The sequence below is a fragment of the Phyllobates terribilis genome, unplaced genomic scaffold (assembly GCF_046119375.1).
Source record: "Phyllobates terribilis strain yellow unplaced genomic scaffold, ASM4611937v1 Scaffold_1__5_contigs__length_1240528914, whole genome shotgun sequence".
NCBI classification, from domain to species: Eukaryota; Metazoa; Chordata; class Amphibia; order Anura; family Dendrobatidae; genus Phyllobates; species Phyllobates terribilis.
In genome coordinates this window covers 857078244-857104358 of record NW_027362761.1, presented here as the reverse complement: position 1 = coordinate 857104358, position 26115 = coordinate 857078244, and the positions used below count along the sequence as shown (strand labels likewise).

Here is a 26115-nt window from a genome sequence, read left to right as displayed (position 1 = left end):
GCGTAAAAAATATGCAGCATTTCTGCATCGTGGGTACATAGCCTTATAGCTAGTAAAATGTGTTGATCATAAGGGAAGGGGGAGAAGCTGTTTAGATCATCTACTATATAATTGTCTTATCCCGTCTGTCTGTCCTAGAAATCCCGCGTCGCTCATTGGTCCGGCAGCGGCCAATCAGCGCCGCGGGATTTCTGAAAAAAGATGGAGGCCGTTAGCGGCTTATCTGCGGGACGGAGCTCAGCGGCGATGCAGCCGGTAACAGCAGAAGGACCTCGACCGCCGGACCCATCTGCGGGACGGAGATGCAGCCGGGAGATGACCGGCGCGAGGCGCTCATCTCCCGGCCGGTAGCAGCGGAAGGACCGCCAGCGTCGCTGACCTCCATGCGGAAGGGAGGACCGGGGAGCGGCACTGCGGGTGGGGATACTTCTGCTGCAAGCGCCCGCTCATGTCCCAGGTTCTCGCTGCGGAAGTAGCCGCACAGGCAGCGCCGCTCTCCAGTCCTCACCAAGACTATTCGATGATTGGTCGCGGTCTTCGGACCCGACCAATCACTGATCTTACCGCAAAAGTTAAACACTACTGTGCTGATTGGTCGCGGACGCTGCCCGCGACCAATCACCGATTTGGGCGCCAAATTTAAATATCGGCCGCGACCAATCACCGATCTTGGCTCCACATTTAAACACCACTGTGCTGATTGGTCGCCGACGCTGGGCGCGACCAATCACCGATTTTGTCGCCACATTTAAATAGCGACCAATCAGCACAGCAGTGTTTAAATGTGGAGCCAAGATCGGTGATTGGTCGCAGCCGATATTTAGATTTTGCGCCCAAATCGGTGATTGGTCGCGGGCAGCGTCCGCGACCAATCAGCACAATAGTGTTTAACTTTTGCGGCAAGATCAGTGATTGGTCGCGGGCCAAGACCGCGACCAATCACCGATTTGTGCGGCACATTTAAATAGCGGCCGCGACCAATTGGATGTCAGTGCCACTCCCCGGTCCTCCCTTCACACCCTAGCCGCATGGATGCCAGCCGCGACCAATCAGCGATTTTGGCGCCAAATTTAAACACCGCTCTGCTGATTGCGCCCGGTCTGCTGCATACATATTCTAGAATACCCGATGCGTTAGAATCGGGCCACCATCTAGTGTACCATAAGAGGGAAAGGGTCATATTTTCTGCCAGGAGTACAGTGAGGCACAATTATTTATTTATTCAGAGACACAGCATAGGGGAGATTTTTTTATGCAGGGATATTATAATGACACTTATTTTTAAGGGCACTGTGTAGGAGTATACTGCAGAAGACCAGAGAAGAGGGAAGCATGCATGGACAATCTGTGAAAAGTCATCATGGTATCTGGACAAGATGAAGAAGATAAGAATGAGAAAGACTCCAATCAGAGAAGATGTTGCCTCTAAGTTATCTGGATGTAATTGCTTATTTGTGATCCTGACTGACTATGTCTTATCAGTACTGTTGTTCCAGTATAGTCCACAGTCTGATAATGGATGTTAACAACTCCCAGTATCTTCTTACCTATGTTAAGGACATATTAGGAGTAGTGTTGAGCATTCCGATACTGAAATATCGGGTATCGGCCGATATTCGCGGTATCGGAATTCCGATACTTAATTCCGATACTTTTACAATATCGAATACCGGAATCGGAAGTTCCCATAATGCCTGTGCTCTGCAGTGTCTCTGAAGGATGACAAGCTGGATGGCAGCGCTCAGCTGCGATCCAGCCTGTCATCAGAATGCCATCCCAGCGTGGGAGAATTCTCCTGATTGTTTAAAAGCCGGCGCGCGGTAAAAAGCCGCCGGTTTTTAAACAATCACACAGCCCCATACTGCTTCCCCGCAGCCTCCCACCCCGATCCTCCGCTCCTCTCGCCACCTCCAATCCCGATCGTAAGTTAGGACCGGGCGGGGAGCGCAGCACCAAGGAGCGGGGAGCGAATGACCCGGGCGGGGAAACCGGCAGTGAAAAGACTTCACCGCCGGCTTTCCCGTTCTGTGCTGCGCTTTCCTGCCGGTTATTTCAAATGAACAGCTGATTTATCAGGTGATGCTGATCAGCTGTTCATTTGAAATCGCAGCGGTGCCCTCAGAGGGTTCATGTGAGTTCATGCTTGACTGCATTGCATGAACTCACATGAACTTTCCCACGGCCGCACAGGTCAGCCTCACCTCCCAGACCGGTCATGATTGGTGTGTGTGGGTGTCTGTGCGGTGTCTGCGGGTGTGTGCGGTGTCTGTGCGATGTCTGCGGGTGTGCGGTGTCTGTGCGATGTCTGCGGGTGTGTGCGGTGTCTGTGCGATGTCTGCGGGTGTGTGCGGTGTCTGTGCGATGTCTGCGAGTGTGTGCGGGTGTCTGCGTGCAGGCAGACATAGGCCGATGTGACACTACTACTCCCATCGGCCTATGTCTGTCCCCCGTCCACTCGTGCCAGCAGGATCAGCTCGATGGGAGCAGTAGTTCCCATCAGCCTGATCCTGCTATTTAAATTGCCCTACTGTGTCCCCAATAAATTTTAAATACATGTCATTGGTGGCCAGTGGTTACCTACAATAAATTAGTTCATACATTACCTGTCCCCGCCGATCGCCACCTAAAATAAAGTAAAAAATAAAAAACTACACCTATACTCACCTAGACACCTAATTCCCCGAAGCCATCGATCTCCTGTAATAAAATATAAAATAATAAACCACAACCTTATGCTTACCCCTCCGTAGTAGTCCACGAGTGTCCCACGATGATCTCCAGTTCAGAGCAGCCACATAGAATGTGACCGCTCTGAACCGCTGCCGCCGCTAGAATGATGGTGCCGTAAAGCAGCCCCGTCATTGCATAAGCGGGTTCACCGGAGTTCAGGCAGCGCTGCTCCGGTCAGCTCCTTTACGGCCCTGCTGTATCGTGAGAAATTCCCACGGTACAGCAGTGCCGTAAAGGAGGTCTCCGAAGCTGCGCTGCCTGAATGCACTCCGGTGACCTCAGTCAGTGGCTCCTGCTGCCGGGAGCGGACGTGTTCCTGGCAGTGTGAGCTTACAGCAGCCATGCACAGCTGTCACCATCTCCAGATGTGACAGCTGTGCATGGGAGATCAGCGCAGGAACGTGGACAGGTAACTATTTTTTTTTAGTAAACTAAGAATTAAATAAAATGGTGTGTTTTATTTCAAATAAATTATTTTTTTCTGGGTGTAGTGTGTGTTTTCTTTTTAACACTTTGTAGGTTAGTAATGGGGGTGTCTTATAGACGCCCATCATTACTAACCTGGGCTTCATGGCAGCTGGCGCTGACATGAACCCCAGCCCCATTACCCCCTGCCACCGCACCAGGGCAGCGTGGAAGAGCGAGGCTAAGTGCCAGAATTGGCACATCCTATGGATGCGCCATTTCTGGGGCGGCTGACGGCTGGTGTTTCTAGCCTGGGAGGGGGCCAATATTCATGGCACCCTTCCTGGGCTATTAATATCAGCCCCCAGCTGTCTGCCTAGCCTTTGCTAGCTATTAAAATAGGGGGGACCCCACGTCATTTTTTTGGGGGGGTCCCCCATTTTAATAGCTAGTAAAGGCTAGGTATTCAGCTGGGGGCTGATATTAGTAGTCTGGGAAGCTCCGTGGGTATTACCCCCTTCCCAGGCTTCAAACATCTGCCCCAGCCGTCTGCTTAACCTCCGCTAGAGACTAAAATTATGGGGCATCCCACGCCAATATTTTTTTTAAATAAATCCTTTATTTTAACACTAAATGACATTTGAGGAGTTAATAAAGATGCAGTCCCTAAATTATTATTTATTTTTTAATTAATTTTTCCCAAAAATTTTGACGTGGGCTTTGCCATATTTTTGCATGCCAGCCAGGTACAGCATCCAGCTTCTATGAACGCGCCATTTTCTGGGGTGGCTGCGGACTGCAATTTGCAGTGGGGGGGAGGCCCAGAAAGCTTGGGTCTCCCTGCGCTGCAGATTCCATCCCCCAGCTGCCTAGTTGTACCTGGCTGGACACAAAAATAGGGAGAAGCCCCACGTATTTTTTTTTTTAATTATTTCATTAAATATTTTTTTTAAAAAAAGGGCTTCCCGATATTGTTGTGTCCGGCCAGGTACAAATAGGCAGCTGGTGGTTGGGCGCAGCCCGTTCCTGCCTGCTGTACCTGGCTGGACACAAATATAGTGCGAAGCCCCACGTCAATTTTTTTTTAATTATTTCAGGAAATTCATGAAATAATTTAAAAAAAATTGACGTGGGGCTTCGCACTATATTTGTGTCCAGCCAGGTACAGCAGGCAGGAACGGACTGCCCCCAACCACTAGCTGCCTATTTGTACCTGGCCGGACACAACAATATAGGGAAGCCCTTTTTTTCTTAATTATTTCATGAATTTCATGAAATAATTTAAAAAAAAAAATACGTGGGGCTTCGCCCTATTTTTGTGTCCAGCCAGGTACAACTAGGCAGCTGGGGGCTGGAATCTGCAGCGCAGGGAGGCCCAAGCTTTCTGGGCCCCACCCGCTGCAAATTGCAGTCCGCAGCCGCCCCGGAAAATGGCGCGTTCATAGAAGCGCCATCTTCTGGCGCTGTACCCAACTCATCCAGGGCCCTGGTGCGGTGGCTCACTGGGTAATAAAGGGGTTAAGGCCAGCTTGGCATTATCAGCTGGCCCTAAGCCCGAAATTCATGGGGTCACGCCAATATTAGACATGACCACCATGAATTTCTAGTAAAGTATTTAAAAAAAACACAACACCCAGAATAAAGTCCTTTAATTGAAATAAACACACAATTCTTTATTGTTCTAAATTAAACCATACCTACTATCACGCCCATTCCAGCTGAAGCCAACGATCTCCTGCAATAAAAGAAAAATAATAAAGCAACCTCATCCTTACCTTTCCATGGTTCCCACGACAGCTTCAGCTCTGCTACATCGAGATGACAGGCTGGACCGCAGCAGAACGCTGCCATCCAGCCTGTCATCCCGCAGACACTTAGAAGCGCAGGCATGCTTGCGCTCCTCAGTGTCTCTCTGTGACGGCATCCAGATGAGCCGAGTTCATGTCCAATGAACTCAGCTCACCTCATGCACGTCACTGACAGCGTGGGAGAATTCTCACGCTGAAGCGCTGAGTGCAGGAGAATTTTCCCACGCTGTCAGTGACGTGCATGAGGTGAGGTCATGTCCAATGAACTCGGCTCACCTCATGCACGTCACTGACAGCGTGGGAAAATTCTCCTGCACTCAGCGCTTCAGCGTGAGAATTCTCCCACGCTGTCAGTGACGTGCATGAGGTGAGCTGAGTTCATTGGACATGACCTCACCTCATGCACGTCACTGACAGCGTGGGAAAATTCTCACGCTGAAGCGCTGAGTGCAGGAGAATTCTCCCACGCTGTCAGTGACGTGCATGAGGTGAGCCGAGTTCATTGTCGGCTCATCTGGATGCCGTCACAGAGAGACACTGAGGAGCGCAAGCATACCTGCGCTTCTCAGTGTCTGCGGGATGACAGGCTGGATGGCAGCTTTCTCCTGCGGTCCAGCCTGTCATCTCGATGTAGCAGAGCTGGAGCCATCGTGGGAACCATGGAAAGGTAAGGATGAGGTTGCTTTATTATTTTTCTTTTATTGCAGGAGATCGCTGGCTTCAGCTGGAATGGGCGTGACGGTAAGTAGAGTTTAATTTAGAACAATAAAGAATTGTGTGTTTATTTCAATTAAAGGACTTTATTCTGGGTGTTTATGTTTTTTTTTAACTTTGACTATGGGGTTAGTAATGGCGGTGTCTTATAGACGCCTCTCCATTACTAACCTGGGCTTGATGTCAGCTGGTATTATAAGCTGACATCAACCCCAACCCTATTACCCCACTGCCACCGCTACAGGGCAGTGGGAAGAGCGAGGCTAAGTGCCAGAGTTGGCGCATCCTGTGGATGCGCCATTTCTGGGGCGGCTGACGGCTGGTGTTTCTAGCCTGGGAGGGGGCCAATATTCATGTCACCCTTCCTGGGCTATTAATATCAGCCCCCAGCTGTCTGCCTAGCCTTTGCTAGCTATTAAATTAGGGGGAACCCCACGTCATTTTTTTTGGGGGGTCCCCCATTTTAATAGCTAGTAAAGGCTAAGTATTCCGCTGGGGGCTGATATTAGCAGCCTGGGAAGCTCCGTGGGTGTTACCCCCTTCCCAGGCTTCAAACATCTGCCCCAGCCGTCTGCTTAACCTCCGCTAGAGACTAAAATTAAGGGGAACCCCACGCCAATTTTTTTTTAAATAAATCCTTTATTTTAACACTAAATGACAAGTACAGTAAGCAACACTGTCACTGTACTTCATATATATGTGACTGACATGTTTCTATCTATCTAATCTATGTGTGAAGCTCTATTCTGTCTGTTATAAATTGTCGGGTACCGCTGCTGAATTGCCGGCCGGCTTTTTTAAAGAGACGGTGCACGAAAACACTAACATTTTTTTTAATAAATCCTTTGCACTAAATGACAAGTACATTAAGCAACACTGTCACTGTACTTCATATATATGTGACTGACATGTTTCTATCTATCTAATCTATGTGTGAAGCTCTATTCTTTCTGTTGTAAATTGTCGGGTACCGGTGTATGCGCTGATGAATTGCCGGCTTTTCGCATAATACATTCTACATTATTCTTAGTTGTTTTACTTCATGTAGAATTAACCTACAAGGAAAGAAAGGGTTTATTTTCATTCCGATATTTCTGTCCCATTGACTTGCATTGGTTTCCGGTATCGGAATCGGCGATATCCGATACTTTTTGAGTATCGGTCCGATCCAATCCGATACGATATTTCCTGATATCGGAAGGTATCGCTCAACACTAATTAGGAGTTGTATGTTCATGCAGTACAATTGAATATGGGGCTAACCTGACATTGCAAATGATCGTGGAAAGAAGCTTGGTGCTGTATTCATGTACTTATGGTGGCTCTGGTGCTGTATTCCTATACGGTTATTAGTTTTGATTTTGTACATCCCAAAACTTGTCAGATAACGTGATACATGTCTATGTTAATAAAGTATTGTGCCATCTGAGAAGTTAAGGATTACTACATATGCATTTATGTTAGAAGAATTCATTTTAAAATTAAAGTACTGTAGCGTGCCAAATATTAACAATGTGTAATATACTCCATATTTTTTATGCACTCTGAAATATCCCTATCCAAATTTAATGTGCATTTTTTCATAAGCTTGACTATGAAAAAGACCATATCTATCAGAAAATATGTACATTGTAACATATTGATACAATTTAAATACAGTTTAAAGCGATTGTTGTTACCTTTGTCCAGATTGTAAAAGTTGGAATCCCTCATTAATGTGATCAAATGGTAAAGTATGACTCACTAGTCCATCTAAATTAAATTTATTTGATAGGTAATTAGCAACTAATATGGGAACACATTCTTTGCTCTTCCATCCTAGATATTAAAAATAAGAGGATGATATTGTGTCATAACTGTCATTTATTCAAGATTTAGTACAGTCCTGTCTTGAGAGATTATGACAGTCTTTTTTCAAAGAAGGCTATGCAAAATGCATTTCTTTTCTCACAACTTATAATTTGTTTGTGCACTTGAATGTGGCCAATATACCACAGAGATACATATTAAAACAAAAATGGCAGAATAGAGTTTTTTCCAAATATTTGTGTATATTCACTGAAGATAAGAAGTGTAGACAATTTTGCGTTTAATTCTTTCCAGATTCTTTTATAGGGTGGAAAGAATTAAAAGGCAAATTTGTCTACATTTCTTATCGTTAGTGACTATATGCTAATATTTGGAAAAAGACTATTTACCAGGGATATTACACTCTTCTAATGTGACTATCGATCATGAAAGTGTACTTATTTTTGTATATGAAATTAATTGCAGTAAAATATTTTTAATGCGTACTGAAATTGTTTTTTGTGCATTTCCCTCTTAATCTTTTATACATGGATGGGAAGAGTCCATGAATGCACATTATAAAATACAATCGATAGAAAGGTATAAATGGAGTCGGGGAGTAGAGTCTTTCCCCCTTAATCTCACTTCACTTGTATTCCCCCCCCCCCCCCTCCCTATTTTTAAAGTGCATTATATAGAAAAATGAATGGGGACATCCAAAACTACAACATCCTACAAGAACCAATACCCCATACAGTTATGTCAAAATAGGAAAAAATAAAAAAAATAAAAAGGTGGTTGCGCCTGGACAGTGTGAGGGCACAAGGTTTAACCTGTCAGCAATATTTTCCGCTTTTAAGGTTCTTAATTGCACTTCCCACATGCTTTAGTTTCCAGGCAATGGATTCTGTATTCCATAATGTAAATTATCTGATTACTGTCACAATTCATGATATTAAATGATTGCAAGACATCATGAGCCAAGAAAGATTTCTGACATGGGAACACAGGCTGACTTGCCTATAATCTGACCCTGAATATTAGTACTTCTATTAATATTATCGTATTCGATTTTAAGCATATTTAGAAAAGTGACTTCACAATGAAGCTTTTTTCCAAGTTTTATTGATCTTCTCATACCTCCAAATATGCATCCTTTCCATGTACGACCTGTGAAGAGTAGATATGGATCAAAAGTTATATGTGTGTTTGGAGGTGCCCCGCCTATTATCACACTAGTTCCAAATCCCATGTGAGTACACTCCAATGCTGCTTTCTGGGAAAAAGAAAAAATACGCACACGTTAAAACATGAAAAAAGAATCATGCTAAAATGTAGATTCAACTGTGTCTACGGCTCTTCTTCACCCAGGATATAAATATACAGGATGTAAAAATTACATGCATGCACAATTTTGAGAAATGTGATCTGACAAGCCTCTAATAGGAGTATGACATTTTGCCAGAAATATTTTCACATAAGTATTTTCAGAGGCTTTTAAAAATTTTGAAGATTATGCAGAGCTTTGTAATATACGACTATAATTGGCATCCCAAAGTTCTGTCATAAGCTCCACGTTGCAAGGAAATGTCATATATTGGGAAACTGTTAAAAGGGAGTTTTATGATCATATATAATCCCTTGGCAGACTTCTGCTAAAGGGATTGTTTCCTTTGGAAAGACTTTTTTTTATTGGAGGCTTCTGCTACCTCCAGCAATTAACAGGAGAACCTGACAGCGATTGTCCAAGTCTTATGTTCATAGTTTAAATTTATCTCCTAATCACAGGATAAGTTATAGCTTGTGGATTGTTGGTGGGGGTCCTGCCACTGGGATTACCATTGATCCTAAATACCCGATTGAAAAGAAGCAATTGCCATTCAATCATTATGGGACTGCCGAAAATAAGCAAGTGCTGTACCCAAATATCTGACAGTTTCATAGAGAATAAAATGGAGCAGTTGCATGCATGTGCATTCTTTTTACTTTTTTTCTGGGGGGGGGGGGGGATTTTTAGCCATACACCAAAATTTTAAAGTAAGCATGCATAAAAAATGACAACTGCTGGTAACTAAAATGACAATGTTTTCAGCAGTTATGCTGAGAAATCTCAGGAGGAGTCTTATATTATTATATTAGTTTGTTGACTGCCCCCATGTTTTTTGTTTTAAGAATGGTAATTTTCTATTATAAGAACAGCAGCAAAGGGTCAAGATAAGGCAACAATGATAAACCAGGTAGACATGTCATACTTGCCATAGCATCTGTGCTTCCGATACACTCAAAAGAATAGTGTACTCCATGTCCTGTCATTTGAATTATGACTTCCTGTATCGGCTTGCTGTAATCCTTTGGGTTGATGCAATCGGTAGCACCAAATGCCATTGCAGTTTCAAACTTGCTGCTGTTTATATCTATGGCTATAATTCTTGAGGCTCCTGATAATTTACAGCCTATAATGGTTGACAGGCCAATGGCTCCTAAACCGAATATTGCACAAGAAGAGCCAGGTTCTACCTACACAAACACAAAACAAGGTTTATTGGATTTGCTATCTAGTCCTTATGCCAAATCATTATTGGTGTAGATTTAACCTGGCAGCTCTTAATTGTTGTTCCACAGAAAGACTTTGCCCAAACCACTCCGCTTAGCAGCATCAATGCATCACCTACACCAATGAGGCAGAAAACTAACTTGATACTTAACAGACAATTTGACATGTTAAATGTATTGGACGGTGTTGAGTTAGTTTTCTACATCAAGAAACACTAAAGAACATCATTTCACCATACTCAACCTCCATGACAAAATTTAAACAAGCCTGTGAAATACTGGGATAATAATAGTGTGGTCAGATGAGACCAAAATTGAACTCTTTGGATGCCATAATACACACAATGTTTGGGGGCCACAAGGAACTGCATAGCACTCCAAAAACACCATACCAACAGTGAAGTTTGTAGGTGGGAACATCATGGTGTGGGGCGGTTTTCAGCATGCAGCACTGGAAAACTTCATATAACTAAAGGAAAGAAATTGACAAATGTACCAAAACATTCTTGATAAAAATATGCTGCTCTCTACCAGGATGATGCAGATGAACTGAGGGTGGACATTTCAACAAGACAATGATCCCAAACACACAGCCAAGGAAAAGATCAATTGGTTTCAGAGAAAGAAAATAAAGCTGCTAGAATGGCCCAGCCACCTGACCAGAATGCAATAGAAAATTTATGTCAGGAAATAAAGCTCAGAGTTCATAGAAGAAGCACATGGAACCTTCAGGATTTGAAGAGTGTTTGTGTGGAGGAATGGGACAAAATCACACCTGAGCAATGCATGCGACTAGTTTCTCCATACAGGAGGAGTCTTGAAGCTGTCATCACCAACAAAGGCTTTTGTATGAAGTATTAATTAAATTTCAGTAAGTGTGCTCCTTACTTTTTCCCTCTGTCATTTCTCATTATTACACAACTTAATTTATAGACATCTATGGTTTGATTTCTTTGCCTGTGTGAATTGGATGGTTTGTTACCATGTCAATAGTACCTTTAGAAATACATTTACTTAGAAAATTGGTGACATGTTCAGTACTTATTTCGCCAACAAAATATATAACCTTGGCCAAAGGTTCACCTTCCAACAAGACAATGACCCCAAGCACACAGCTAAAATAACAAAGGAATGGCTTTAGAACAACACTGTGACCATTCTTGACTGGCCCAGCCAGAGCCCTGACCTAAACCCAATTGAGCATCTCTGGAGAGACATGAAAATGGCTGTCCACCAACGTTCACCATCTAACCTGACGGAACTGGAGAGGATCTGCAAGGAAGAATGGCAGAGGATCCCCAAATCCAGGTGTGAAAAACTTGTTGCATCATTCCCAAGAAGACTCATGGCTGTACTAGCTCAAAGGGGTGCTTCTACTCAATAGGGGTCTGAATACTTATGACCATGTGATATTTCAGTTTTTCTTTAATAAATTAGCAAAAGTTTCTACATTTCAGTTTTTTTTCAGTCAAGATGGGGTGCAGAGTGTACTTTAATGAGAAAAAAATGAACATTTTAGAATTTACCAAATGGCTGCAATGAAACAAAGAGTGAAAAATTTAAAGGGGTCTGAATACTTTCCGTATCCACTATGCATATGCATTATATTATATTATAATATATATACACATACACAGTACAGACCAAAAGTTTGGACACACCTTCTCATTTAAAGATTTTTCTGTATTTTCATGACTATGAAAATTGTACATTCACACTGAAGGCATCAAAACTATGAATTAACACATGTGGAATTACATACTTAACAAAAAAGTGTGAAACAACTGAAAACATGTCTTATATTCTAGGTTCTTCAAAGTAGCCACCTTTTGCTTTGATGACTGCTTTGCACACTCTTGGCATTCTCTTGATGAGCTTCAAGAGGTAGTCACCGGAAATGGTTTTCACTTCACAGGTGTGCCCTGTCAGGTTTAATAAGTGGGATTTCTTGCCTTATAAATGGGGTTGGGACCATCAGTTGTGTTGTGCAGAAGTCTGGTGGATACACAGCTGATAGTCCTACTGAATAGACTGTTAGAATTTGTATTATGGCATGAAAAAAGCAGCTAAGTAAAGAAAAACAAATGGCCATCATTACTTTAAGAAATGAAGGTCAGTCAGTCCGAAAAATTGGGAAAACTCTGAAAGTGTCCCCAAGTGCAGTTGCAAGCGCTACAAAGAAACTGGCTCACATGAGGACTGCCCCAGGAAAGGAAGACCAAGAGTCACCTCTGCTTCTGAGGATAAGTTTATCCGAGTCACCAGCCTCAGAAATCACAGGTTAACAGCAGCTCAGATTAGAGACCAGGTCAATGCCACACAGAGGTCTAGCAGCAGACACATCTCTACAACAACTGTTAAGAGGAGACTCTGTGCAGCAGGCCTTCATGGTAAAATAGCTGCTAGGAAACCACTGCTAAGGACAGGCAACAAGCAGAAGGGACTTGTTTGGGCTAAAGAACACAAGGAATGGACATTAGACCAGTGGAAATCTGTGCTTTGGTCTGAGTAGTCCATATTTGAGATCTTTGGTTCCAACCACCGTGTCTTTGTGCGACGCAGAAAAGGTGAACGGATGGACTCTACCTGCCTGGTTCCCACCGTGAAGCATGGAGGAGGAGGTGTGATGGTGTGGGGGTGCTTTTCTGGTGACACTGTTGGGGATTTATTCAAAATTGAAGGCATACTGAACCAGCATCGCTACCACAGCATCTTGCAGTGGCATGCTATTCCATCCGGTTTGCGTTTAATTGGACCACGCAAACCAGATGGAATAGCATACCGCTGCACATCTCGTATCTTCACAGCATAGACAATTGCCTTCAGATGACCCCAAAGATAAAAGTCTAAGGGGGTCAGATCGGGAGACCTTGGTGGCCGTTCAACTCGCCCACGACGACCAATCCACTTTCCAGGAAACGGTTCATGTAGGAATGCTCAGACCTGACACCCATAATGTGGTGGTGCACCATCTTGTTGGTAAAAATCAGGGAATGTGCCATCTTCAGTGCATAAAGAGGGCAACATATCATCATGTAGCAATTTCAGATATCCAGTGGCATTGAGGTTTCCATTGATAAAGAATGGCCCCACTATCTTTGTACCCCATATACCACACCATACCATCAAGATAAGAGATGTGCAGCCTCTGAAACAACGGATACTGGAAGCCTGTGCTAGCATTTCTTCTGCGGTGTTGCTATCAGTGTGTCAAGAGTGGGAGAAGAGGGTTGCATTGACAATCCAACACAATGGGCAGCACTTTGAACACATTTTATAAGTGGTCATAAACTTGTAAAAAACTCATGAAAGAATAAAGTTACGTTAAAACGAAGCACACTATTGTTTTTCTTATGAAATTCTCAATAAGTTTGATGTGTCACATGACCCTCTTCCCATTGAAAATAATAAAGTTGGATACAAAATGGCCGACTTCAAAATGGCCGCCATGGTCACCACCCATCTGGAAAAGTCCCCCCCCCACATACTGATGTGCCACAAACAGGAAGTTGATATCACCAACCATTCCCATTTAATTTAGGTGTATCCATATAAATGACCCACCCTGTAGATAAATTGGTGTTAAAAAGAGAAAGTAAGTGGATTTTCTTGTTAGACACACGTATCCCACATGGTTTAAATAGTAGGTTAGATCTAATTACACAATACTAGTATGGGACCACAGTGTAATAAACAAGTAAAAAGAAGGGAACAGACAAGGGTTTTGGTTTTTTTTTTGACGTTTGTTTGTTTTTTCCTAACTACATAGCTTGTTATGTTATTATAAGTTTTAATTTTATCCCTACTCTAATTTACCCTAACAAAAACGATTTCTGTTCATCTATATCCTGTTATTTCTTGTATAGGTACAGGTATGGCACATATCATATAATATATTGCAATCTGTTTCTATTGCTCAACTTGGGTTTTTCACTGTGTCATTTATAATCATTATTGTATACAGAAAAAAAACAAATCTTTTTTCTTTTTATATTCACATATTTATGTTTTTTAATTCATGGTCTATGTATACTCTGTCTATATGGAGCATCAAAGTAACTAGCAGTAATAATGTTGACATTTTCTCGGTATAGGAAAGGCTGATAGGCTGATGCATGCATACAAATTGAGGTCACACCCAGTTGGTTGTAGCTTCTCCTCCAAACAATTATATGCCTTATATATTCCTTGTCAGTTCTATCTAGACAGGATTTGGACCTTGAAGAAGGCACTGTAAATGTCGAAACGCGTAATCCATGGGGGTCTCTGCGTCTATACTGTTCTGTTGTGTGGACTATGGAAAATGATTTTATGGAATTTGAATAAAAGTCATTTCTTATAATCACCATTGGCGGAATAGCTGGAGAAATGTCTTGTAAATCTTTATAAACATACATATTCTAAAAAAGTATTTTTTTAATTATCCCTCATTTAAATTTAAGATCTTAAAAAAATAAAAATAAAATAGAAGAAGAAGAAGAAGAAGAAATATCATATCTACTCTGAAATGGTATCAATCAAAACTTCAGATCGCCCAAGAAAACACAAACCCTCACACAGTTACATCGATGGCAAGATTAAATAGTTAAGGGTCTCGGAAAATGGCGATTTTTTTTGTTTGTTTTTTTAATTTCTATGCGGGTTTGGCATTTTTATGGCTGCTGCTTAGAAGCCTTACATCATCAGGCATAATACCAAGTATCACAAATTATCTTCTGGATGAATGGGGAAGAAAAAAAACAAAAAAAACAAATAAATATATACTCTAAAATCTTGTAGAAAGCCTTCCCAGAAGAGTGGAAGCTGTTATAGCTGCAAAGATAGAACCAACTCCATACTCATGGCTATGGAATTAGAATGAGCGGTCAAAAAGCCTACTGTAGGTATAATTTATACATGTGCCAATACGTTTGTCCATAAAATGTTTACTTTTGCATTGTGACAAAGCTTTTGTAGTGGCATTGAGTTGGTAGTGCTGGTAATATTAATTGTCCAGCACCTTATTTTCTTGTATAAAGAGTTATTTGGGCTAATTTTGTATTTAATATAAGCAATATATTAAAAAAAAAAAAACAAAACAAAAAAAAAAAGAACACAAATAATTCCTCACCTTCGCCGTATTGACAGCTGCTCCATATCCAGTGGGAAATCCACAACCAAAAAGACACGCCTTGTCTAGTGGTGCTCTGTCATCAATCTTTGCAACAGAATCGGTAGGTACTACAGTATATTCTGAAAAAGTACTTGTCCATAAAAAGTGATGCACAGTCTTCCCCTTGCACGAGAACCTTGTGGTTTTATCAGGCATTACATTTTGGGCTTCACACATGCTGTATTCAAAAAGATGGGGAGAAAGCATAGGAGTCAGGGGGTTAATTAGACATTTGCTTCCTTTGGAAATACATGTGCATCTCACTAAATTAGAATATCATCAAAAAGTTACTTTATTTCAGTTCTTCAGTACAAAAAGTGAAACTCATATTATATAGAGTCATTATAAACAGTGATCTATTTCAAGTGTTTATTTCTGTTAATGTTGATGATTTTGTCTTAGAGCCAAGAGGTCTTCTCCTGACTCACATGCTAATTTCATATATTCTACTATCAGTCAATCAAAAGTACTAGCCACAGAGGTGTCAGCTGTTTGTGCAGTGATGGGAAGAATACATTTAAAAGGCCAACTATTTGACGTTTAGTAGAAAAAAAAATACTTACTGTGTTTTTAGACAGCAGTTGGTGTTCGGGCTAAGACAAGAACTGCACTTTCCACACTGAGGAATACATAGTGGGATCACTTTGTCCCCTTGAGAAAAAAATAATAATACGGTAATATTTAGATAATAAATCAGATTATTCCATAGGTAGCAGCCTACCATAGATCTAAAGCAATGTTTGAACAGCTTTATGTTGTACAATGCTGAGCCATTTAATTCAGTCCCACAGAACATACTTCACCACTGCTCTATTCCAACTTCAACTACATGAGGCAATGGACCATAGATCGATCACTTTAAAACTTTTTTTAAGTTGACTTTTTTTTTTTTTTTTAAATCGATAAGGATGGTTTTGACCATTAGTCTAATGTCTTTGGGGGCCTCCTGACTGTCCTCCTGTAGGTGGGGGGGGGCAGAAGGATCCAGCATTGAAAATAGAAAAGTTAACAGCAGCACTCTAAGGACTTCCAGGAACCAAGTCATCATACCTACACAAATGCAGTGTCCCAATCTCCAAGGAGCTCACTTGGATAAATTAATCATCAGTAGAATTGAAGGACAATGCTTGATAAAGACTGGCATTGTCGAAGCATTGCACTGTTTTGGCAGAATAAAAAGATTTTTTACTCCACCCAAGTTTGGATTATGTCCTTCTATTCTACTGAAGAAGGATCCAGCATGTCTGATTTTGGACTTGCAAACATTTTTCTCTCTAAGCCTGGGGTCACCCAAGCGTGTATTAAAAAAAAAAATATAATATATATATATATATATATATATATATATATATATATATATATATATATATATATATATATATATATATATATATATATATATATATATATATATATATATATATATATATATATATGTTCCATTCTCATCCAGAAAAGGGTCCAGATTTTGTTTTCTCTTTCTCACTTGTCATCCGTGTGTAATCCATTTTTCTTTTTATTCAGCAGTAGTGATGGGCAAGCATGCTCGCTACTGCTCGGTGCTCGCCCAAGCTTCTCACTGCTCGAGATGCTCGGCGTTCGCAGTGTACATAGTGTAACGTCTTTCCGGTATTTCACAGTCCAGCAGTTTATTACACCTCATAAACCGCACATAACATAGTCAGTGGCTCACCGACATATTACACATATAATGTCCAAGAGCCTTTCCAATGACAGATATGTCCACTTGGCTCCTGATACAGCCTTCAGCAAGGTAACAATATCAATGTCCACATCAAGCAGCGTTTTTACCTTTGCCGGGTTTTAGCTGCTTCTCTCAGTTCGGTTCTGTCACAGCTGTGGCTTTAAGGCTTCCCAGATGTAGTCTCCAAGCCACGTGCCTTCAAAAGGCTACTGGTATCCTAGATCCAGCCTCTGCCTTCCTGGCTTCACCAGGCCTCGCCAGGCCTCTCTCTTCCAGGCTCTCCAGGCTAATGGTGTCCCACACACAGGGATCAGGCCTAACGCATTTCACCCTGTTTCCAAACCACCAGGATTTATATATCCTTTAGTGCACACATAGGACCTGCATTGATGTCACAGTCATGTGATCAGTCACCTGAGGGAGAGGTAAATGGTCAGCTAGAGCACACCCCCTGGACCATTACAGTAATGCCGCAAGCCGCTGCATTACAATAGCAAGAGGGTCCATTCCAGTTCTGTCTGCTGCTTTAACAGATATTTGTAGAAATAGCCCCAGGTATCAGAGGCCAATAATAATTTTGTTTTTTATTTTAATCTTGATTATTTGCTTAAAAAGCAATCCAGAGAACACCGTTTTTCTGCGCCATTTGCTTGTTGGCACTGCAGAATACAGCCAGGTCCTTTGCATATTACAGTGCTAAAAATCCAGCTATTTAAAACTGGTTTGTCCGTGTAAGGCAGTGCTAGTCATCATAATGGGGGATACTCGCTGCATCGGGTAAATTAAGCACAAGTGCAATGTCCTTCTGGTATTTCACAATGCAGCAGTTTATTATTATCATAAACTGCTGTTCACACACATAATGTCCACGAGCCCAAGTGGCAGTCCGGCCCACTTGGCCCAGGTTACAGCCTTCAGCAAGGTAATACTTTAGCAATGTCCATACAAGTGTCCATATCACAAAGTGTATTACGTTTGCCGGGTTTTAGCTGCTGCAGTCCATTTAATCCGCCACCACTGTGGCTTTAAGGCTTTCCCAGGTGAGGGTCTCTAGCCGTCCTCCCGTCTAAGGCTACTGGAATGTTTCACTCACACACATCCAGTCTGCGCCTTTCCGGACTCTTCACCAAGCCGCTGCCTTCCAAGGCCACTGGCATCTACACAAGATCCAGCCTCGACCTTTCAGGCTGCCAGGCTTCACTGTATCACGGTGTCCCACACACACGGGGAACAGGCCTCACGCCCAACACACCGAACACACTTGTCTCCCATCAAGCAGGGTTTATATATCCATCCCGTGCACACACACACACACACTGACAGGACCTTGCTGATGTCACAGTCATGTGATCAGACAGACATTCTGTGCGCACAGGACCTGTGCTATGTCACAGTCATGTGACCAGTCACCTGAGGGGGAAGGTACATGGTCAGGTAAAACACATCCTGGACAATTACCGTAATGCCAGCAAGTCGCTGCATTACAGTCCGTCACACAGAACACATATAATTGCGCTGAAAATATTGCCACTTCTGGCCTCCATTGAAATTTTGTTGCAGTGTGTCAGTGAAGTTATTGACACCAGTTTGCAGTTAAAAATAGTTACCTACAGGCCAGCTATTTAAAACTGTGGTTTGTCTGTCACACGGATCACAAATAAGTTCGCTCCAAATTCAACCATTAGTAGTGAGCGTGGAAGATATTGTCCTCCATTTAAAATCGGCAAGGCATGTGGCAAGGGACGGGGAACTGGATGTGATGGCGATAGTGCATGCAGAGGCCGAGGCCGTCGGCAAGCTGAAATTGTGCCACAACAAACACCCACATCTTCTCGCTCGACCTTCCTGTCCCAATTAATAGGGGACCGCAGAACACCACTATTGAACACAGAGCAGTGTGAAAAGGTTATTGGTTGGATAGCAGATAATGCTTTCAGTCACTTAGCCATCACCACCACCACCCTGTCTTCCACACGGTCAAGTATCAGTAGCCATGAGTCTGGACAGCATATTCCTCACCCTGATCCTCCTTCCTCCCACCATGCCGAGTACCCAGAGACAACTGATCCCATACTTGGACACTCCGAAGAGCTGTTCACTTTTCCATTTATAGATTCGGGCCTCTTGCCTGGTCCACTTAAAGCAGGGCAAGAGAAGATCGCATGTAGCGATGCCCAAATATTTGAGCAGCCACGGTCATATGAAGGCGACGGTGGGAAAGTGTCACAAGAGGTGGACGACGATGAGACAATTGCCAGAAAGTCATGAGGAGGACCAGGGTGCGGAAGTGGAAGACGAGGTGGTGGATGATATAGTAACTGACCCAACCTGGCAGGAGGACATGCAGAGCGAGGACAGCAGCACACAGGGGGAGGGAGGCAGAGCACCCCAACAGGCAGGAAGAAGCAGTGTGGTAGCCACAGACAGAAGGCGGGCAACCGTTCCCTGTAACACCAACACGACGGAAGTTGCCAGTACAACTGTTTTTTAACGACTCTGCTGATAACCCAAAAAAGGCCATTTGCACCACCTGCCAGGCCAGCATCAGCAGGGGTAGCAAACCTACCAGCCTGACCACCACCAGCATGATCAGGCACATGGCAGTAAAGCACCCAACTTTATGGGCCGAATACCAGGGTCCAGGGACAGTGTCTGCGGGTGACACCACTGCTTCTTCTGCTGTTGTGCGTGCAGAAGCATTGGTGTTAGGCTCGTGGAAATGGAAGCTTTCGCAACCTGATGGCGGTGGCCGTCCCTCGGTACTCGGTCCCCAGCTGCCACTATTTCTCCCGGTGTGCCGTCCCTGCATTACACAAGCACGTGTCCCAAAACATTAGCCGTACCTTCAACAATGCAGTTACAGGGAAAGTCCACTTAACCACGGACACGTGGACCAGTGCTTGTGGGCAGGGACGGTAAATCTTTCTGACGGCACACTGGGTTAACATTGTGGAAGCCGGGACACCAAGGATTACGGGCCCTAGGTCAATCAGGGTTGCCCCCTCAGTATACAGCTCCTGCACCTCATCCCCCTCAGCCTCCTTCTCCGAAATGACCACATCACTCACAAGCTGGAAGCACTGCCTCAGCCAAGCGGCAACAGGCTGTGCTGAAGCTAATACGCTTAGGTGACACACCGCACAATGCGACAATGGCCGGTACCTGGCGGCGGCTCTGAGGCAAGGCAAACTCATACATGTACCATGCCTGGCCCATGTGATTAACCTCGTGGTTCAGCGGTTTTGCAAAACCTACCCGGATCTGTCAGATCTGCTTGTCAAAGTACGCCGCCTGTGTGCCCATTTTAGAAAGTCAGCTACAGCTTCGGTTCTTTTGCCGTGCTTCAGCAGCATTTGGGCTGGAGGAGGAGGAAGAACAGGAGCTATTTTCATGCGCTATAGACGGTACTACCTGCACAACTGTCATATCGTCTGTTCATTGTGGATGGCCTGAGGACAGAGAGGAGAAGGAGAGCATGGTCAGTCATCCTCTTGGTGAGGACACAGAAGCTTTGTCTGTTAGCAGTCTGGCATGCATGGCTGAGTTTATGTTACGCTGCCTTTCCGTGACCCTCGCTTTCTCCAAATTTTGTGTGACAGTCATTACTGGTTGGTGACACTTCTAGACCCACGCTACAAAGAGAACTTTCTATCTCTTATTCCTGAGGTGGACAGGTCTACAAAAATGGGGCAGTACCAGAAGGCCCTTGTTGCGGAACTATTAAAAAAATTCCCATCTGAAAACGCTGGCACAGAGGTCACAGTTCGTTGGACAACCAAGGAGTACAGCCAAGAGAGACAACTCCAATCCAGCAGAGGCAGGGGAACACTGTCAAAGTTCTGGGAGAGTTTTCTCAGCCCCTCCCATTGCACAGGCCCTGAGGCGCGGAGTACTCTCACAAGGAGTGCAACGTTTGGGAAGATGCTGAGGGAGTACCTTGCCGACCGTACCAACGTCCTCCGCTATTTCTCTGTGCCTTATAATTATTGGGTATCCAAGCTGGAAAGGTGGAATGAACTGGCTCTCTATGCTTTGGAGGTCCTGGCCTGCCCTGCCGCTAGCGTTTTATCAGAGCGGGTTTTTAGTGCCACTGGTGGAATTATAACTGATAAGCGCATCCGCCTGTCAACTGAAAATGCTGACAGGCTGACTCTTATAAAAATGAACAAGGGCTGGATTGGGCCAGACTTCTCAACACCACCAAATGTCCAGTGTCTTTTTTTTGGAGGTGTGTTCCCATGCACCTCTTCACACTCACACTTGGGTATACGCTTCCTGATTTTGGCTATTTGCTCTTGTCCTCCTCCTTCTCCTCATCCTCATCCTCCACCACCATATCACCAGGGTGACCGTCGTCTGTGATGCAACACCCACATAATTTTTTTAAAGGGTGTTTATGATGCTTGTAAAAAAAAAATTGTTATACAGTATGTTCATGTATACCCCCCCCCCCCCCCCCAACCCACCCATGGGTAAATGTTGGTCAGCCCTTACACTTAGTGCATGGGCATTACAAGTATAGGAGACCCGCTCCTTTCTAATGGGAACATTTTTTTTTTTTTTTTTTTAATGAGGCCCTCCTCCACGTCTCTACCAACGTGCATTAGAGTGCCTCCCAATTTTTGGCAGCCCTTGCATTCACTGTATAGGCCAATACTATGGGAGACCCACTTCCTAATAATGGGAACATTGTTTTCAGGAGGCCCTTCTCCAAGTCTCTACAAAGGGGTATTGGGATGCGTCCAAATTTTCAAAGGGGTATTGGACAGCCCTGCCACTCACTGCATACGCAATAACAGTATAGGAGACCCACTCTTTAGTTATGGGAACAACAAAGCATAGCCGGCTGATGGCTCTCTAAGAATAGTGAGAGCCCACTGCTGGCCCTTTAACCCCTTTACAACCCAAGGTGGTTTGCACGTTAATGACCAGGCCAATTTTTACAATTCTGACCACTGTCACTTTATGAGGTAATTACTCTGGAACGCTTCAATGGATCCCCCTGATTCTGAGACTGTTTTTTCATGACATATTGTACTTCATGATTGTGGTAAAATTTCTTCGATATCACTTGCGTTTATTTGTGAAAAAAATGGAAATTTGGCGAAAATTTTAAAAATTTTGCAATTTTCAAAAATTAATTTTTATGCCCTTAAATCAGAGACATATCTCACACAAAATAGTTAATAAATAACATTTCCCACATGTTTACTTGACATCAGCACAATTTTGGAACCAACATTTTTTTTTTTTATTAGGGAGCTATAGGGGTTAAAAGTTGAGCAGCAATTTATCATTTTTCCAACAAAATTTACAAAACCATTTTTTTAGGGACCACATCACATTTGAAGTCACTTTGAGGGGTCTTTATGACAGAAAATACCCAAAAGTGACACCATTCTAAAAACTGCACCCCTCAAGGTGCTCAAAACCACATTCAAGAACTTTATTAACCCTTCAGGTATTTCACAGGAATTTTTGGAATGTGGAAGAAAAAAAATGAACATTTATCTTTTTTCACAAAAATGTTACTTTAGACCCAATTTTTTTATTTTCGCAGGGGTAACTGGAAAAAAATGGACCCCAAAATTTGTTGTGCAATTTCACCTGGGCACACAGATACCCCATATGTGGGGAAAACCACTGTTTGGGCGCACGGCAGGGGCACCATTTGACTTTTGAATGTAAAATTTGCTTGAATAATTAGCGGACGCCATGTTGCGTTTGGAGAGCCCCTGATGTGCCTAAACAGTGGAAATCCCCCACAAGTGACACTATTTTGGAAACTAGACCCCTCAGGGAACTTATCTAGATGTGTGGTGAGCACCCTGAACCCCCAAGTGCTTTACAGAACTTTATAACATGGAGCCGTGAAAATAAAAAAAATTAAAAAATCTAACTTTTGAGAAGGTTAAGAGAAGAAAATGGACCCCAAAAACTGTTGTGCAATTTCTCCTACGCCAATACCCCTTATGTGGGGAAAATACAGTGTTTGAGCGCACGGCAGAGTTCAGAAGGGAAGGAGCACTGTGTGACTTTTTGAAAGCAAAATTAGCTGGAATCGAGAGCAGACGCCCTGATGTGCCTAAATAGTGGAAACCCCCCACAAGTGACCCCATTTTGGAAACTACACCCCTCAAGGATTTTATTAAAGGGTATAGTGAACATTTTGAACCCAGAGGTACAACACAGAATTTGATAACATTAGGTCATCATATTGAATAAGTTGTCATTAGTCTTGAGCCCAAGTGCTCACTACTTGAGTTTGCATCGGGTACTCAGGTATGCACCATGTATCGCGCGTGCTCGAGTGACATGCTCGAGTCCCCGCCCATATGTTTCACGGTTATTAGACACCCAAAAAAAAAACATGCGGGGATCGCTCGTGCATAGCAGTCAATCCAATGTGAGTTCGCAAAAGTGGCGTAATACTCTGACAACGTTGTTGACAGCAGTGACCTGGGAGTCAGAAAAGCTTCCAGGGGTCCTCAACATGCTGCTCCCATGTCATTTGAGCACTGTTCCCATCGATTTGGGCAATTTTTAGGCCTCTGCAGACCGCCGGGGGGAGCCGCCTGAAAAATGCTTGAGTTTCCCATAGATTTACATTGGGCTCATAGCTCGGGTCGAACACCAGAGTATTCCAATTTGCTCGACCCGAGCATCGCGCACCCGAGCATTTTAGTGCTCGCCCATCAGTACTCAGCAGCTATTAATCCATTTACAGTTTACCATCTTAAGGAATTGCAATGTACCCGAGAAAAAATTAGATGCCATACTGATGGCTTAGCATCTGATTTTTTTTTCTCGCACCCATCCGATTTCGGAGTCAATCGCAGCATGCTGAGATTTTTCCTCACGCCAAATACAGCTGAGAAAAAAAAAGCAGAACTGTACTGCCTCACTGAATAACATTGGTCCGAGTGCAATCCTTTTTTTTTTTTTTTATCAGATTGCACTTGTCCGATTTATACACTTGTGTGAGCAAGTCCTAAGAGATAAGCCGCTATTTGAGATGCCTAGTACTGGCTCTCTAGAGAATACAAGAGCGCTTGGCCACCTGAGAGCTCCTGAATGTGCGAGATTTGTGGTAAATAGATGTCGGACAAAAGTGTGACCATACCATTGTTCAGCTGACAGTAAAGTGTATAGTGGGAGGGTCGGCTTAATACTTCTCAAAACTAAAAAGGTAAATGCAATTCAATCCAGTCCAGAAGATCTTCTGTGAGCTACTATTTAAACATCAGCAGGACACATCTCACATATGAGTCTGACTGCTTACCTCAAGGGATGATTGCTTAGGTGTCATGGATCTTGAAACTGTTGTTGCAACTTAAGGAAAATTATCTCAATTTTCTGGATTGGCACACAAAAGACTGTTAATCATGAATCCATTTAAGTGGACTAGGCTCAAAACCTTCCGTATTATCTTAATACACAACAGAGCAAGTAACATTACAAAATAAACATCCAGGCCTTCTGATTACTAATTGAATATCACCCTCGGTGGGTGAGCTTGTGTAAAGAGAGCATAACTGAATTGTAATTTTAGAGAATTGTTAAGTTTGTGAATCTCTGCGCTGCACCACTGCAGGGACCGCCTCTTGCACTCATCCCGGTTGCCGCATTAAGCATAACCACAGGTCTGACACATTATAGTGTATCTGATAGGCCCAGTATGTTCTATCGGTTGTGCAGCGCTGGGGTCCTAGCTGATCTGGGCTAGGTGTGTGTGATATTTATCTGTGTTTCTGTCTTAAGTTTCCAGGGTAACACTTTTTGTTGTTCGTAAAAATTAGTTTAACAAATTGCCTGGTCGTGTTCTTTGTCCTCGGCCAGCTGAATTCTGGGAGAGACCACCCCACTACACGGTCTACACATTAATAACACAATACAAGGATGCCTAATGAGATGTACTTCTGGAGGTATTAGATATATATATATTTATACATTTATATATATATAAATTATTGCACCAACCAGAATAAAGGACCAGTATAAGCGAAAAGGACAGTCGGAAAAACATAACGAGAAACAAGAGGAAAAAGAAGCCGACCATAAAGTCCAAAATACCAGATGTAGTGAATAATATATTTATTGGTAACAGGTGACAATAATGTATAGCAGATCAAATACAATGATTAAAAACATCTAAAAAAGCCAAGGACAATGGAGTCATAACTAAGGAACTTTTCTTGGCACTCCAAGTTAATGAGCCCACTACTCCCACACTGTACCTTCTTCCAAAGATACACAAGAACATGGAGAGACCACCGGGCAGACCGATTGTCTCGGGTATGGGCAATTACTTGGAGCAGGTCAATAAATTTATTGACGCAAAACTCCAACCTTTGGTGGAATGTCTTCCATCATTTACAAAAGATATGAGTGAATTTTTAAAAAAGGTTGATGGATTACATATCAACGATGATACGCTATTGGTCACATGTGATGTAGAGGCCCTCTACACCAACATCAGGCATGCGGACGTAATCAAAGCTGTTCAATTCTTTTTACAAACCTCTAATACATCTACTGCAATGTTTTCCTTTATTCTACAACTTTTGGAATTTTCCTTATCACATAATTTTTTTGTTTTTAAGGGGTCTTTCTACCTGCAGCTCCAAGGAACAGCGATGGGCGCAGCTTTTGCGCCCTCATATGCCAACATGTTCCTGGGGCTGTGGAAGAGAGACCTCTTCCTGTCGGATCGTTTCTCGTCAATGGACCGCGTCCTCTTTTGGACGCGGTACATTGACGACATTCCTGATCTGGCAGGGGACTAGGGATTCTCTCACTGATTTTATGTCTAAGCTGAACAACAATGATTATAACATTCACCTCACGTTTGAGGCGGATGTTTCATCCATCAACTTTTTGGATGTGAATATTAAACGTGATACCAACAATGTATTACAAACCGACATGTATCGTAAGCCAACTTCTGTTAACTCGCTCCTACAAGCTTCTTCAGCTCATCCCTCCTTTATGATCAACTCTATTCCTGTTGGTCAATTTTTGAGACTTCGTAGGATTTGCTCTTTGGATACAGATTTTGAGAAACGAGCCTTGGATCTCAGGGCCCGTTTTCATGAACGTGGCTATAGCCACAGAATGGTCAAAAGGGCTTACCATAGAGCCAAACATACACCACGCGAACAACTCTTGTATTCCTCCAAACAATCAACTGACAAGAATTATGTTCACTTCATTACGACGTTCAATGCCCATGCTGAGGCCATGAGACAATGTCTTGATAG

The 26115-nt window shown here is 43.1% G+C and overlaps 1 protein-coding gene across 3 annotated transcripts in view; it reads right to left on the bottom strand.

Annotated features, from left to right (window-relative positions):
• Positions 1-26115, bottom strand: part of LOC141153700 (alcohol dehydrogenase 1-like) — a 54794-nt gene that overhangs the window by 7095 nt on the left and 21584 nt on the right. Inside the window, exons 4-8 of one of the 3 annotated variants that reach the window (XR_012247342.1) lie at positions 15714-15801; positions 15109-15328; positions 9702-9962; positions 8586-8615; positions 7337-7409 (exon numbers count right to left, since the gene is read on the bottom strand). Coding sequence is in view for 2 of the 3 variants with exons in the window: in XM_073638770.1 (XP_073494871.1) it covers positions 7337-7475; positions 8586-8721; positions 9702-9962; positions 15109-15328; positions 15714-15801 (844 nt within the window). In the remaining variant the exon portion in view is untranslated. Of the gene's footprint in view, positions 1-7336; positions 7476-8585; positions 8722-9701; positions 9963-15108; positions 15329-15713; positions 15802-26115 lie in introns of those variants that run through there. The other 2 variants (XM_073638770.1, XM_073638759.1) reach the window with 2 other exon arrangements.